The following is a 14,111-nucleotide window of genomic DNA, read 5'->3' as shown; positions in this document are numbered from 1 at the left end:
TGGTCTGCCATAGTAAAAAAAAAAAAAAAAATCCTTCCAGTAGCACCTTAGAGACCAACTAAGTTTGTTCTTGGTATGAGCTTTCGTCAGATACACTGAAATGGAAGTCACCAGACCCTAAAATATAGTGAGGGAGTGGGGAAGGGTATTACTCAGAAGGGTGGTGGGAGTGGGTGACCAGCCATATGTGTGGAAAACCTGTTGACGACTGTTAACGACTGCAATTTTTACAGGGTCTTACAGGGAAAGGCAAGGGGTGAGATGGCTAAAGATAGCTTTGTCATGTATAATGAGATAAGAATCCAATGTCTTTGTTCAGACCAGGTTTCTCCATGGTTTTAAGTTTGGTGATTAGTTGCAATTCAGCCACTTCTCTTTCCAGTCTATTTCTGAAATTCCAGTCATCAACAGGTTTTCCACACCTATCGGCTTATCACCCATTCCCACCACCCTTCTGAGTAATACCCCTCCCCACTCCCTCACTATATTTTAAGGTCTGGTGACTTCCGTTTCAGTGTATCTGAAGAAGTGTGCATGCACACGAAAGCTCATACCAAGAACAAACTTAGTTGGTCTCTAAGGTGCTACTGGAAGGAATTTTTTATTTTATTTTGTTTTGACTTTGGGGAGAGTTAGCCTAGAGGCCTCTGTAATGATGCACACAACTCTGGACATCTGTCTGTTCCAGTACTGGGAGGGATGCTAAGTTTATGAGTTATACTTCCCAACTCTGTTCTGATTAGAAGATGCCCCCCATCCAAAAAAAACCATTGGTGTTGTCCCAGAGTCCTTTGGTCCATCCTTTCCCCTTGTGCTGACAGGAGTCCAGGGGGAAGTGGAAGATGAATGGTGACATGTTGTTTGGAGGCAGGGAGCCAACTGGGTAGAGAAGTGAATGACCTGGATCTGATTCCACAGGTGAAGAACTTAGGCATCCTTATTCTAATCTACGTAAAGAATTGGATCCTGCAAAATGCCCAAAACATGTACTGTACTTGGTTGTATCTTCAGAAAATATAGTCTTAAAATAAATCCAGACTGAGTAAAACCATTGTGCCTTTATTTTCTTTCAAATGTAGGCTGTTAAAGGAAAGTCTTGGTGGAAACTCGAAAACTGCTATGATCGCCACAATTAGCCCTGCCGCAAGCAATATAGAAGAAACACTGAGTACCCTTCGATATGCTAAACAAGCTTGTTTCATAATCAACATTGCCAAAGTCAACGAAGACATAAATGCAAAACTAATCCGAGGTAAGCCTGAGAACTATTTTGCTTCTTACTTAAATAGCCCTATGCCAAGTTGTTCCTAGATTTCTTACAAAGTATACACTTACTAAGAGGAAGTAATCTGAAAGAAAGCTGCATCAATTTATGGACAAATGCTTGCAATTGAAACCCACAAAAATGGCAAGAATCATTATTTTAATGATAATGTGATTAAATTGCCTCAGTGCATTGCTCCATAGGCTTTCTATCAAAGGAAGGAACCTAATGTGCTCATTGGCAGCCTGAAGTGTGAAATACTTTCAAACAGCTCAGAGGAGATCACAGCTCCCTGACAAGTGTGTCTAGATGTTACATGTTTGCAAATATGTGTATTTTTGCATTCATACTGTACATTTTTAGGTGTATAGTTGATATACTGCATTTTTTTAAAATAACAAATACTTGCATTTACTCAATATGCAGGTAACTTAAATTGCAAGCATTGTGGGTAGGATTCATCTAACAAATCCTGTCAGCAGAAGCCCTGCACAAGGACTTCCACTTGCAAAATGGGTCTTCCCCCTGTGTTCCACCAAATTGGCTTGGGGGGGCAGAAGAACCCCCAGAAGAGCACAGAGGGGGACGAGAGTAGATCTATTCCATCTGGCAAGCTGAAATGCTTGTGTAGATGTAACATTTGTCACTGTGTGACATTGAATTCCACTCATAGATGCCAATCAAGTATCCAGAATATTTGCTAATATAAGAGATGCCATTATGACTAGCTGCTGAACTCTCTTGTTAAATGTAGAATTGAAAGCTGAAATTGAGAAACTGAAATTGGCTCAGAAAAATGCTCAGAATGTTGACCCTGAAAAACAAAGACTTTATATGCAAGAAATAACATCTTTAAGAGTGAAACTATACCAGCAAGAGAGGGAGATGGCAGAGATGCAAAGGTACTAGTACTTGATGTCTTTTCAAAAATAGAGACTGCTAAAGGAAGGTTCCCCTCCATTTTTTTACCATTGAAATATAATCTATACAGTTAAATGTGCATTATTGCATAAAGATTGCACATAAATAATAACTAATTAAATAATAATAACTATGTTGGGGCCATACTGTTTAACTCAGATTAATAGTTTTAACATTCACCTAAGCAATTCTTGATTTGAGATTCCTCTTATATATTTCCAGTGATCTTAGTAAATTTCCTCTTATGCAAATATAATGATGGTTTTTTAATTGCTTCAATTTTGTTTCCAATAGTATGTAAGGATATAAATATTAGTGACAACTCCATTCTTCTCTAGATTATGTATCCCTTTTGTTAGCCTTAGAATTACATTTGCAAAATGATAATAAGCTGAACCACCATTTTATTTCCCCTGATAAATAAAGGGCCTGGAAAGAAAAACTTGAACAAGCAGAAAAAAAGAAATTTGAGGAAACAATGGAGTTACAGGTACCATTTTTCAAGTCAATTCAATTGTGGATGCAAAATAATAGTTTCCCCAAGTGTCACTCTTCTTCCTTACCTGCATCATATTCCTACAACAGCAAATTAACAAAAAGTTGCTTTCATTTGCATGCAATATGTAATGCTCTCAATCTTTTATTTTAGAAAGCTGGCATTACATTCAAGGTTGACAATAGTTTGCCTAATTTAGTCAATCTCAATGAAGATCCCCAGCTCTCTGAGATGTTGCTATACATGATCAAGGAAGGACAAACAACAGTTGGGAAATGCAAGCCAAATTCACGCCATGATATTCAACTGTCTGGTGTCCTGATTGCCGACGACCATTGGTAGGTGTTTCTCTAAATTAACAAAAAATGATAAATGGGTCTTTTGCTCTGCACGATTCCTCTGGTTAATATGCAGCTCCACTGAAATAAATAGGTGCATTAGCTTGTGTAGATTTATAACCCAGGCTAAAACAAATTTAGCTGAAAGTAAATGGGGCAGAATTCGTGTGTTTAGGTTGACAGATTAGGATGGTGGTTAGACAGATTCATGGAAGGATAAGCTTATCAATTGCTACTAGTCAAGGCTATAGGAAACTTCCATATTAAGAGGCAGTGTGCTCTTCAATACCAATTGCTGGCGAGCAATAATGGATGAGGGCTTACGGATTTTTCACAAGCATTTAGTTGCCAGCTGTAGGAAGTAGGATGCTTCACTAGATGGAGGTGAAAAACACCTCCTTCCCATCCCTACTCATATAAGTCTGATGCAGCATAATTTCTCTTGTGCTCTCATGTTATATTTGTAATGCAGCATAATCGTTTTTTTTTTAAATCCTATTTGTTTTCAAGTGTATTGGCTACTGTGCTGAAGCACGAATGAAGCTATGATCCAAAGAAACTAGTAACGTGAATGCAAAAAAGTTAAAACTGCTTCTTTCTCTCTCATCTCCCCCACTCCCGGTAGCAGTTTCTCACATGGAATGCCTTTGAAACACAGGCTTGTTTCCAAAGTAGGATGTCATGATGTGGCAAAGGGATCAAAAATTCAATTGGGGTAGGAATCAGCTGTTTGATTCCTGGTATACGTGTGTATCCCAAAGTGATTTGTCACACTTTTCCTTTCTTGAAGCTTTACTGATGATAACATATTTCTTATTTGTAGTATTATCAAACACATGGATGGTGTTGTGAGTATTATTCCACTGGGAGGAGCGAATACCTACGTTAATGGAAAATGCATTTCAAGCCCTACATTTCTCCATCATGTGAGTTGGTTGGAACAGAGATTTATTTGCATGTCAAATTGGGGCAGATGTTGAAATTCATGTGTCATATGCTGGTTTAGTGTAGATTTCGGATGACTAAGCATAATATTATTTGATGTCACTCATGTGCATAAGTACTTGCATACACGCGCACACACAAAATTCATTTTTAACATGCACCAAACATATATCTGGGATTTTTTTTAGGGTGACCGTGTCATTCTTGGAGGAGACCACTATTTTCGGTTTAATCATCCAGTAGAAGTTCAGAAAGTCAAAAGTCTTTCTTGTGGCACTTCCCTTCCTGAGGATGGTCCAAGTGGCTTTGAATTTGCGAAGAATGAATTGCTGGCTTCACAAAGGGCTCAGTGAGTACTAGTAGAAAATCTGACTTAAATGGTAAATGTGTATTCCTTCTTGTGTGTGACATGAATGTTGCACCCTAGTTTTTAGAACTTTGATTTTTGTATAGATTGGCGATACTAAAATGAACAAACATTTACTTTCTATGTAAGAAAGGTGTCTTACAGAATTCCCATCAACATCTAGAAATCCTGTTGCCACTAAAAGCTTAAGTTTAGACAGCTTAGAGCCCACTGTTGCTCTTAGAGCTGATATGGTAAGTTTCATTGGTGTTCAAGCAAAAATTAGCATTAAATTTTGTTATGGTCCTCACAGGAATATAGCAAAGCGACGAGTGGCAAGATGAGTTATATTATCATGTAGCCTTTCTTCATGTTTTCTTTGGAACAAATGGGTCTCCTAATACCAAGAAAAAAATTACGTTGAAATTTGAAAAACTAATCCCTTCAATTTTGGAAAAGTAGTGAGTTTCAGACTTGCATTTATACTGTAATGTAGGTGAAAGGATTGTTTAAAGGTCCTGCACAGCATATTAAGATGACTGAAGCTCCTACTTTTGGGTTTGCATATGTTTGGGGATTGGAAAGAGTATCTACGCTGCAATCCTGCACCCTCTTACCTCAGAATAAGCCCCATTGAACTCACTGGGTCTTACTTCTGGGTAGAGATATGCAGGATAGTGGTATTAATGACTTGGGATATATTGTGTGTTTCTGTACTACTTTTCTTTTGTGTTAAAAAATGCTATAGAACAGCGATAGCTAGTTGGATATAGGTTATATCAGTTAACTTGCTTTTTAAAACACCCTGTAGACTTGAAACAGAAATAGAAGAAGCACGTCTGAAAGCTAAGGAAGAAATGATGCAAAGTATCCAAATCGCAAAAGAAATGGCCCAAGAAGAACTTAGTTCTCAGCAGAAAGTTTATGAGAGCCAGATAAAATCATTAGAAGCACAGCTGGTGAGTCATTAATAAGTATTTTAAATAGACTTGATCCCATAGAAAGTAACACTGAATGGGGAGGATAGGGTTACATTGCTATCTGCATCAAAAGATGTAACTGCTCCATTCAAGAGGCCTGCATGTACACTGCAGTCTAGATGAGGATATACATTCAAATGTGTATCCCTGCTTACACAGACGGTCTGCATATGGGACTTCCTTGAGGATGGGAAAGAATAAATAAATATGCACTGGACAGTTTTTCATGGTACATCACCTCTCTGTCCTGAAGCTGGAGGCTAACAGAGTGAAATCCACTTACATTCTAGTAGTTTACTACCGGTATAACTGATTGTGAATTAGGCTGTTAGAGAATGGCACCTAGTTTTTTTTTTATTAAAACCCTCTTAGAATAATAAAATTGAAGAGTTGGAAGATTAAGAGTCTCATGCTCTTCAAACCGAGCTGTCCCTAACTGAAACAATTGATACAATCTGGCTGTTATGTGTCCCTACCAGCTAATTTCATTTCATAATGACACCAACTCAACTGTGAATATTCTGGGATCTTGGTTCCCAACACTATCCTATACCACATGTATGTATGCATGCATGCATTTGGCTTATTTTTAGGTCATCTTTTAGGGTCAGGCTCTCCCAAGGTGGCTTCCAACATATAAAACCCACAAATATAGTATCTTCAGGAAGAAAAAATATATCTTTCTTTTTCCTCATCTTTCTAAACCTCTCCCCCACTGTAATATATAGCATCAGTGTGTTCAGATCAGGTGCTGGCTTCTGAAAAAGGATGAGTATACTCAGTCCTCAGTTTCAGCTCAGCTTTAGAACTTTTTTCTTTTTAATTTACAAATTATTTCTGCACGTTTGAATTGTCTCTGAGTATACCCAAAGCACTGTCACTACCTTGTCTGAAGGTGGTCCGGGAATGTATGGAAATCTGAAGAAAAAGGAGTGAAAATTTTTTTGAAAGAGCTTACCTCCAAGATTTTTGTGAAGTGTGTGTGTGTTTGTGTTTGTGTAAGTAAGTAAGTAAGTAGAGAATATTGCTTATTCTGGGGCAATGGTTTTGCTTGGGTCAAGCATTTTTTTGTTTGTTATTGGCACATATTATTAATTCTTTTGTTTTCTTAGGAAGAAGAATCCCGGAGGAAACAACTGCAGGAAATGAATAATAAAATAGCTGTAAACAAAATTCAAGAGCTGGAGCAAGCAAAACGGGGCCTTGAGCTAGAGGTACACGTAAACAAGAAGCGCTTGGAAATGGAGACATTGGCTGCTAGGGAGGTAAATTTTAAAAACGAAACATAAAACCTAGCATCTTGTCTTATCAATTGGACAGTGTACCGTGATCTAGTATTGCTTCTCTGAATCTATACATTCTATGCAGCATAATTCCAAGAAACTATGTCACAGGCGCCCTCTAGCTCTACCCTTTCATGAGATCGACTGATATTTGGGAAATGATAGTTTATGTAACTTTGGGTGCTCTGCTGATGTGCCTGTTACAGCTGGGCAATGGAAGGCATTCCTTGAAGCTGTGTTGTGTAATCACTCTCTGCAATGTAAAATATTTGCAATCATATTGGAAGGGAACTAAGACCTCTTTTTAAAATTGTTCTTGGCAAATGTGAAGATTAAATAAAATGGCATATCTGTCCCTGTGAATGGAGTATTAACTTAGCTGAGGATTAATAGTTGCAAGTTTGTTCTGAGTCACTTTTATGTAACTCTAAAGTTTTTTTTTTTTTTTTTAAATAAGATCCGCTTTGCTGAAGCAGATCGTAGTTGGCTATACCTCTGGAAAGTTGTAAGCATGGCATAAAAGTGATGGCCACCCCCTGTAATTGTCATTTTGCCCCCAGCAGCTGGTACTTAGAGGTTCCATGCCTTAGATAAAATCATCCTAGTTTTAAGTAGTTGTTTTCTAAAATCAGTTTTAAAAGTTTGTGCTTTCCCCCTCAAGCCTAAATGGAAGGAGCATTGTTTCATGACTATCTTTGTGTACTGTATATGTTTTGAAGGTAATGGATAAGGCAAGGTAACTAATAGAGATTATTTCATTTAGGATCAACAGCTTGAACAGAATATTATATGTATGGTATTAAATAACACCCCTTCCTTCCCAGAAGCTGTGCAGCTTTTGCTGAAAAATCTCATAATCCCTTGCTTTGTGGTAGGTTTTAGAAGATCATGTCATTCGTCGTGCCAAGATTCTAGAAGCTCTAGAAGCTGAGAAGCAGAAAATTGCTCAGGAAGTGGCAATGCTTCAGCAGACTCATGGAAACAGAAATAAAGGTATGGTTATATTATTATATGAGGGACGCGGGTGGCACTGTGGTCTAAACCACAGAGCCTAGGACTTGCCAGTCGGAAGGTCGGTGGTTCGAATCCCCGCGACGGGGTGAGCTCCTGTTGCTCGGTCCCTGCTCCTGCCAACCTAGCAGTTCGAAAGCACATCAAAGTGCAAGTAGATAAATGGGTACCACTCTGGCGGGAAAGATGGAGGGCACAAGGAGAAGGGGACGACAGAGGATGAGATGGTTGGACAGTGTTCTCGAAGCTACTAACATGAGTTTGGCCAAACTGCGAGAGGCAGTGAAGGATAGGCGTGCCTGGCGTGCTCTGGTCCATGGGGTCACGAAGAGTCGGACACGACTGAACGACTGAACAACAACTGGCGGGAATGTAAACAGCGTTTCTGTGCACTGCTCTGGTTCACCAGAAGCGGCTTAGTCATGCTGGCCACATGACCTGGAAGCTGTACGCCGGCTCCCTCGGCCAGTAAAGCGAGATGAGCGCTGCAACCCCAGAGTTGTCTGTGACTGGACCTAATGGTCAGGGGTCCCTTTACCTTTTACATTATTATATACAGCTACCTGTATGGTGGTTAACCACAAACAAATGTAAGAGTGTCTATATAAATACCTTTCTTTCAACAGGAATCCATGAAGGCCCTTTTCATCTCTGTGCTCTTCTCCTTGCAGCTAGGGAGAGAGGGCATACTGGTTTTTTTAAGGATTATGTATTTGCTTGCAGTGTTCAAAACTCCCAGTGTTCTAAGTGCATTTTGTGACAGGGAATTTCATTAGCGCAAGCAATTTCTGAGCTCTGGGCACAGTACTGTGCCTAAGATTTCAGAGTAAAACTGCAGAGTGGAAGGAAAGGAGGACCTTTTTCTGCCTCCCCACTTCCAGCTACTCTCTGAAGACTGGAGAAGAGACCCTCTTAAAAATATTAGGGGGTGGGCAGGGGAAGGACTAGACCACGTGAAAAATGAATGAAATGTTTTAGCTACAGTTCATTCATTTTCAGCTTTGTATTCTCGTTATAAAAATGCACACCTAGACATTCTGTTGTTACGCCCATAAACTAGGTTTAATGTACCATTTGGCTCCTAGCTTTCATATCTCAGTTTCTAACACTGTTTGCTTGGAGGGCTGCCCTTTAAAACAACTACTACTACTACATTTCTTATCCATTCACTTGGGAGCTTTTGAATATACTGCTTTTCAGTTTCTTTCCAAACCTGTTATGAGAGCAGACTTGGGAGGGAGCAGTATGAAATTATACAGTATGGGTGGACAATAGCCTAAACAATAGGAATGTTTTTGTGCATTCCTCATAGATAAAAAATAATAATCCTGTCCTGTCCTGTCCTGTCCTGTCCTGTCCTGTCCTGTCCTGTGTGGAATTTAAAAAGAATTTCAGGGATTACCAGTTCAATGACTGATTGCATAATTATTAACCAGTAATTACAGAAAAAGTCCATTATCTTTTTCTTTGAAAAATATATATTTAGCAGAACCAAACTGGAATTCTTTGAAGCTGTCCATGATGATCAAGGAGGCCAACACTATTAGCAGTAAATTAGAGAAACACACAGTTTTTTGTAGGTAAGTATTTTAACTAAAATATTAGAAGTGGTGCTGCATATGCTTTTTATGTTCTGTGATTTGATTACTTCCTTTGAATAATCAAATATAGCATTTCTGATAAGAACGTACAGTTCTTTAAAAAGAAAAGGGGGGAAAAGAGGGGGAAATGTGATTCTGGAAGGACAAGGGTTTAGTGAAAATTCAGTGAGATTTCCTGTACTCATTTTTTTTTCCTGAAAAGGCTAACATAATGTTCCTGGCTAGTTGCAGGCTTTTTCATTCAAAATCAAGCACCTATTTTTAAGGTGTTTGTCTTGTTATCTGTGTGTAAAATACCCTAACACCACAGAAAGATAATGGTAATCAAGGGACACATCCAATAATTACAGATACTTCATGTTCTGGGAGCAAATTGATTTGTTTGTTCCATCAGGCATGACGCAATGGATAATAAAAATGGTTCTGGCCATTCCCTTCAAGTTCAAGTCCGTAACATCAGGCTTGGTGTTGCAACATTCTGGAGTTTGGAAAAATTTGAAGATAAATTGGCTGCAATGAAAGAAGTCTATGAGGTTTGTTTGGGAATAAAACATTATTTGCTTCCTAAAATTTTGCTTTTTATGAGAAAGAGGCAGTTTTATAATTTGCACGAGTAAATCTGATTTAAAAGACACCGCATCCAATATAAGTTACCTGTCCATGTTGCCAAAGGCTGCTGACTCAGAATTGGTTGGGTGTCAGTGTCCCTGGAACCCAGTGAAGGGTTTGGTTTCAACACTTCACAGAACAGCCTATGGCTGTAGGGGAGGGAAGAAGTCAGTGACCTCAAGCTGAGGATTTGGAGAGCAACATAGGCAAGGGAGGAGATGCTGGAGGAGCAAACAGCGGTGGAACAGAGAAAGAGATCTGGAGGGAAAATGTTTAGAAAAAGGTAGTGCAGCGAAGCATGGAGAAAGAATGTGTTTGCAGGAAAGCCTAGCTGATGAGGATTTAGCCAAAGGATCAGGGGTGTAGTGGAGAGAGATAGACAGATAAGATTGGAGAACTTCGCCCTTCTGGTCCAAACTTCAGTCCCTATCCTGAAGTTAAGGGATGGTAATATCTTTTTCTTCTTGTCTGGGGGTGTTAAGAGTCCTCTGTGCTGCCCACATAACAGACTTTGTTTTGGAGCTAGCAGCTTTTTTTCCAGATTGATGAAGGTTTTAGCCTTCCCTTCTCCAGCACCTTTAATGAAACGGGTTTCTTTCCTTTCCAGATGAACAATACTAACAAAGCTGATGAGATTTTTTATGATCCCACTGATGAATGGGAACCTGATTTTTCAAATGCATCCATCTCTTCTGTTTCTTCAAGGAGGTAAATAATTTCTAGTTTCAATTTAATGTTGAATTCTGCCTCTTTACAAAAATATCTATAGATAAGTATATACAAATAGTGAGTGGAAAGGAATTATGACCCTTTAGGGGTGCTTATAGGTAGTTCAGTATCTACACTTGCAAAAAAATAAATGTTTTGGAAATGTAGTAATGATGGGAAGCTTAGCTTCTTAGCCTCCTCTGCAAAACAGGACAAAGCAGGAAATGACTGTGAAGAATCTCCCACCAAGACTGATCTTTCCCCATCTCCTTCATAGGGGCAGCAAAAGTTTCTGCTGAGGGAGCCAGTACAAGCCCAGATTAATATATTTAGAAAGGGATGGTTTCCAGTGTTCTTTGAACTGTTGCTGTGTTCATCCAGCAGTGGCAAGATAAATGAATAGTGTTTCTCACTAGAAACCAGATGTAAATAAATGTATGCATGAGTTTCAGAAAATTAGTGGAAGCCACAAAAGTTTAAAAACACCTGCTTTGTTTTCTCCCCCGCCATTCTTGGTCAATATCAATAGAAGTTTGAGGAGGAGCAAAAGAATTTCTGGATGTTTGTCTGAGGTAAAGATGAGACTGCACAATTCATACCTATCAGGTGTGTATGCACTTAAAATCCTGTCACCTTCAAAAGCTATATTTAATGTTGCGTTCATTTTTAGCGGTTTGCATTAAAAAAAACTAGTTTTTAAAAAAAATATTCCCTATTCATAGGGGATAGTGTTCCTTTATATGTTTTTGCCAGGTGTGCAGCAACACGTGAGAGGGCCTTCTCAATATTGGCACCCTGGTTGCGGAATGCCCTCCCTTCACAAATTTGACTAGTGAGTTTTTGGTGCCATTTGAAAGCACACTTATTTATGTACACTTTTGGTCAAACCAGATGTGGAGTAGGCAACCTGCCCTTGCTGATTTGTCAGTTTACTGTATGCAATGGTGATCTTACGTTTGTTATTTTTATACAGCTGGTTTTACTGGTAATATGTGCTTACTTTTTATATTGTAACTTGTTTTGGGATCAATTTTAATGAAGATCGATATATAAATCACTTCATTAAAAATATATCTTGCTGTCTTTCAAGTCATATTTAGTTTTATATTATTTATTTATTATTATATCATCACCATCATTATTTACAAACAGCAAACCTGATTTTTCAAAAGGGCTATACTTATTTGTCATAGTTCCGCTCTGTTTTTTAAAAAGCAGGGTAAGAGATCCATCAGAATACTGACTTACTCATTCTCAATGGAGGAGTGGAGCATACAGGAAAGGGTTAATCTCTTCTAGAAGGTACAGTCAAAACTAGACTGATTTCTAGTAAGGGAAATTAACCCTTTCTTGTATGCTTCACTCTCAGCTAACCAGAAGAGCACTTCACAATTTTCTATTGTATCTACTGTAACTATATGTATGCTTTCATCACACTGTTCTGTCATCACAGACTCAGCAAATAAATTGGGCAGCCTGGGCTCAGACCTACCTGAATCATCTCTACCTGGCATATGTAAGGAACTGATAGATTCAGCTTTGGATGTCTTGGGACAGACAAATGAAGAAGAGGAAGAGAGCATAGCACAAAGCCTTTTAGCAAAATTGTTTATGGTTTATGTTGGAGTCTCTGCTTTGATAAAGGCTTATGAGGAAGCTGAACAAAGTCAAGAGAACTGTAAGTTCTACTGCTGAGTTAGTAGTCCCTTTTTGAGTTCTAGCTTTGAACCTCATATAATTTATTTACAAATGCACAGAATAATTTTCCTTCTTTCTATCTTTTCAGTTTTCACTGTTAACCATACTGCTCAGTGCTGCAGCATCAAAATTAGTTCAGCTTTCGAACAGCTTGTTGTTCTAACCAAGCACTGGCTGAACAGTTTTCAAAAAAATGAAGAATTTGTAATGATTCATGATGAACTAAGGGACAGTGTAAAACACCTGGGAACATATCTGCAATTGCTCTTGCGGGTGAGTTTTTTTGTTACAGGCATCCTTTAGGAATGAAAGAGAACAATTGGAAGTACAGTCGTACCTTGGAAGTTGAACAGAATCCATTTCGGAAGTCCATTCAACTTCCAAAACGTTCGGAAACCAAAGGGCAGCTTCTGATTGGCTGCAGGAAGCTCCTGCAGCCAATCGGGAGCCGTGGAAGCCCCATTGGACGTTCGGCTTCCAAAAATAGTTCGCAAACTGGAACAGTCACTCGTGGGTTTGCAGCGTTCGGGAGCCAAAACATTTGAGAACTAAGCTGTTCGAAAACCAAGGTACGACAGCATTGGCCAAAACTGTATTATCTATCAGTGTACATTGCAAATATTATGATATCATGTTTCTGATGCTGAAACAAGACTATACTGTTGTCACAATATGAATAGGTATGGATCATAAAGATGCATGCAACAAGCACTGTATTTTTGTTTTCTCAGGGCGGTTGCTCAGATTTGTCTTCAGTAGTAGTAGAAGCACAAAAGAAAATAATGCAGATGTTGAAACAAATGGCAAAATACACAGGACACTTGGTGGTACTTACTGGCTCAGACCTACATCTTTCTGCAGAAAATAAAAGTGATGCAAGCAACCCAAAGGTAAGAGAGACAGTAACAGAGGTGTCTGGTTCACATGACACAGTATGCCAAGCCATGGTTTTGCAGATCTGTGGATAAAAAGACCTGATAGAGTAGGCACAACACAATGGATAAAGAAAGTGCCAACAGACCACTGTAGGGATGGGGAATATGTGGCCCTTTCAGATGATGGGACATCTAAACTGTAACTGGCTTAATTTTTTTTTAATCTCTTCTTGTTTTCAGAAGCAGTTCATAGCAGACATCTGTGATGGAATGGTCTCTGGACTAGAACACCTTTTAAACTGCATACAGAAAAAATCTAGGGCAATGTGGAATGAACTCTTAAAATGGTATCCACAAAATGAGGTGATGTGGGGATAATTATAAACTATCCTTTATGCATGAGGAGGGAAGCATACTTTTTTACTATGTCACAAATTTAATAGTGGAGTTTTAATCTTCACACTGTTTATATTTGCGACTGGTGATTTTCATTACAGAATTGTGTATATATAATCAGCATTTGCACTACACTTTTTCTCACAGCTACACATACCACAGAAACACTGAAAACACATGGCATAATGAAACTGTTGACTGCTTATAGGTTAAATTGTTGGCTTCTTTAAACCAATGTGTCTGCTACAAGGGCAGTAGATTAAAACAAAAACAAAACCAGAATGCTGTCTGTAGTGAACAATATTTCATTTTTTTTTGTATTGGTCTTTGCTGCCTTGGCAGACTGTAGCATTAAGAGGGGATAACTAAAGTGTTGATCTTAAATGCATGGAAACTCTCTGTTTAATTAGGCTGTAAAAATAACAAGGAATTGTAAGTGGCAAAATGGGAAGCATTTTTATTATGACAGCTGATATTCCAAAATATATTGTCTAAGATGTAAAATGCTACTACAGTGATACCTTGGTTCTCGAACTTAATCCGTTCTGGGAGTCTGTTTGACTCCTGAAACCATTTGAAAACCAAGACGTGGCTTCCGATTGGCTGCAGGAACTTCTTGCACTCAATCGGAAGCTGCGGA

General features: G+C 38.7%; 1 protein-coding gene across 3 annotated transcripts in view; it reads left to right on the top strand.

Moving 5' to 3' along the window:
• KIF14 (kinesin family member 14) overlaps positions 1-14,111 on the top strand; it is a 29,638-nt gene that overhangs the window by 11,551 nt on the left and 3,976 nt on the right. The window contains exons 10-26 of one of the 3 annotated variants that reach the window (XM_033151444.1): positions 1,080-1,252; positions 2,019-2,166; positions 2,612-2,675; positions 2,835-3,019; positions 3,843-3,945; positions 4,153-4,313; positions 5,122-5,269; positions 6,403-6,555; positions 7,449-7,566; positions 9,071-9,164; positions 9,580-9,718; positions 10,402-10,502; positions 11,032-11,108; positions 11,956-12,180; positions 12,289-12,473; positions 12,932-13,090; positions 13,319-13,438. In XM_033151444.1, coding sequence (XP_033007335.1) covers positions 1,080-1,252; positions 2,019-2,166; positions 2,612-2,675; positions 2,835-3,019; positions 3,843-3,945; positions 4,153-4,313; positions 5,122-5,269; positions 6,403-6,555; positions 7,449-7,566; positions 9,071-9,164; positions 9,580-9,718; positions 10,402-10,502; positions 11,032-11,108; positions 11,956-12,180; positions 12,289-12,473; positions 12,932-13,090; positions 13,319-13,438 — 2,353 coding nt within the window. Of the gene's footprint in view, positions 1-1,079; positions 1,253-2,018; positions 2,167-2,611; positions 2,676-2,834; positions 3,020-3,842; positions 3,946-4,152; positions 4,314-5,121; positions 5,270-6,402; positions 6,556-7,448; positions 7,567-9,070; positions 9,165-9,579; positions 9,719-10,401; positions 10,503-11,031; positions 11,109-11,955; positions 12,181-12,288; positions 12,474-12,931; positions 13,091-13,315; positions 13,439-14,111 lie in introns of all 3 variants that reach the window. The other 2 variants (XM_033151441.1, XM_033151443.1) reach the window with 2 other exon arrangements.

Source organism: Lacerta agilis, chromosome 6 (assembly GCF_009819535.1).
Source record: "Lacerta agilis isolate rLacAgi1 chromosome 6, rLacAgi1.pri, whole genome shotgun sequence".
NCBI lineage: Eukaryota > Metazoa > Chordata > Lepidosauria > Squamata > Lacertidae > Lacerta > Lacerta agilis.
This window is presented reverse-complemented; position numbering and strand designations above follow the sequence as displayed.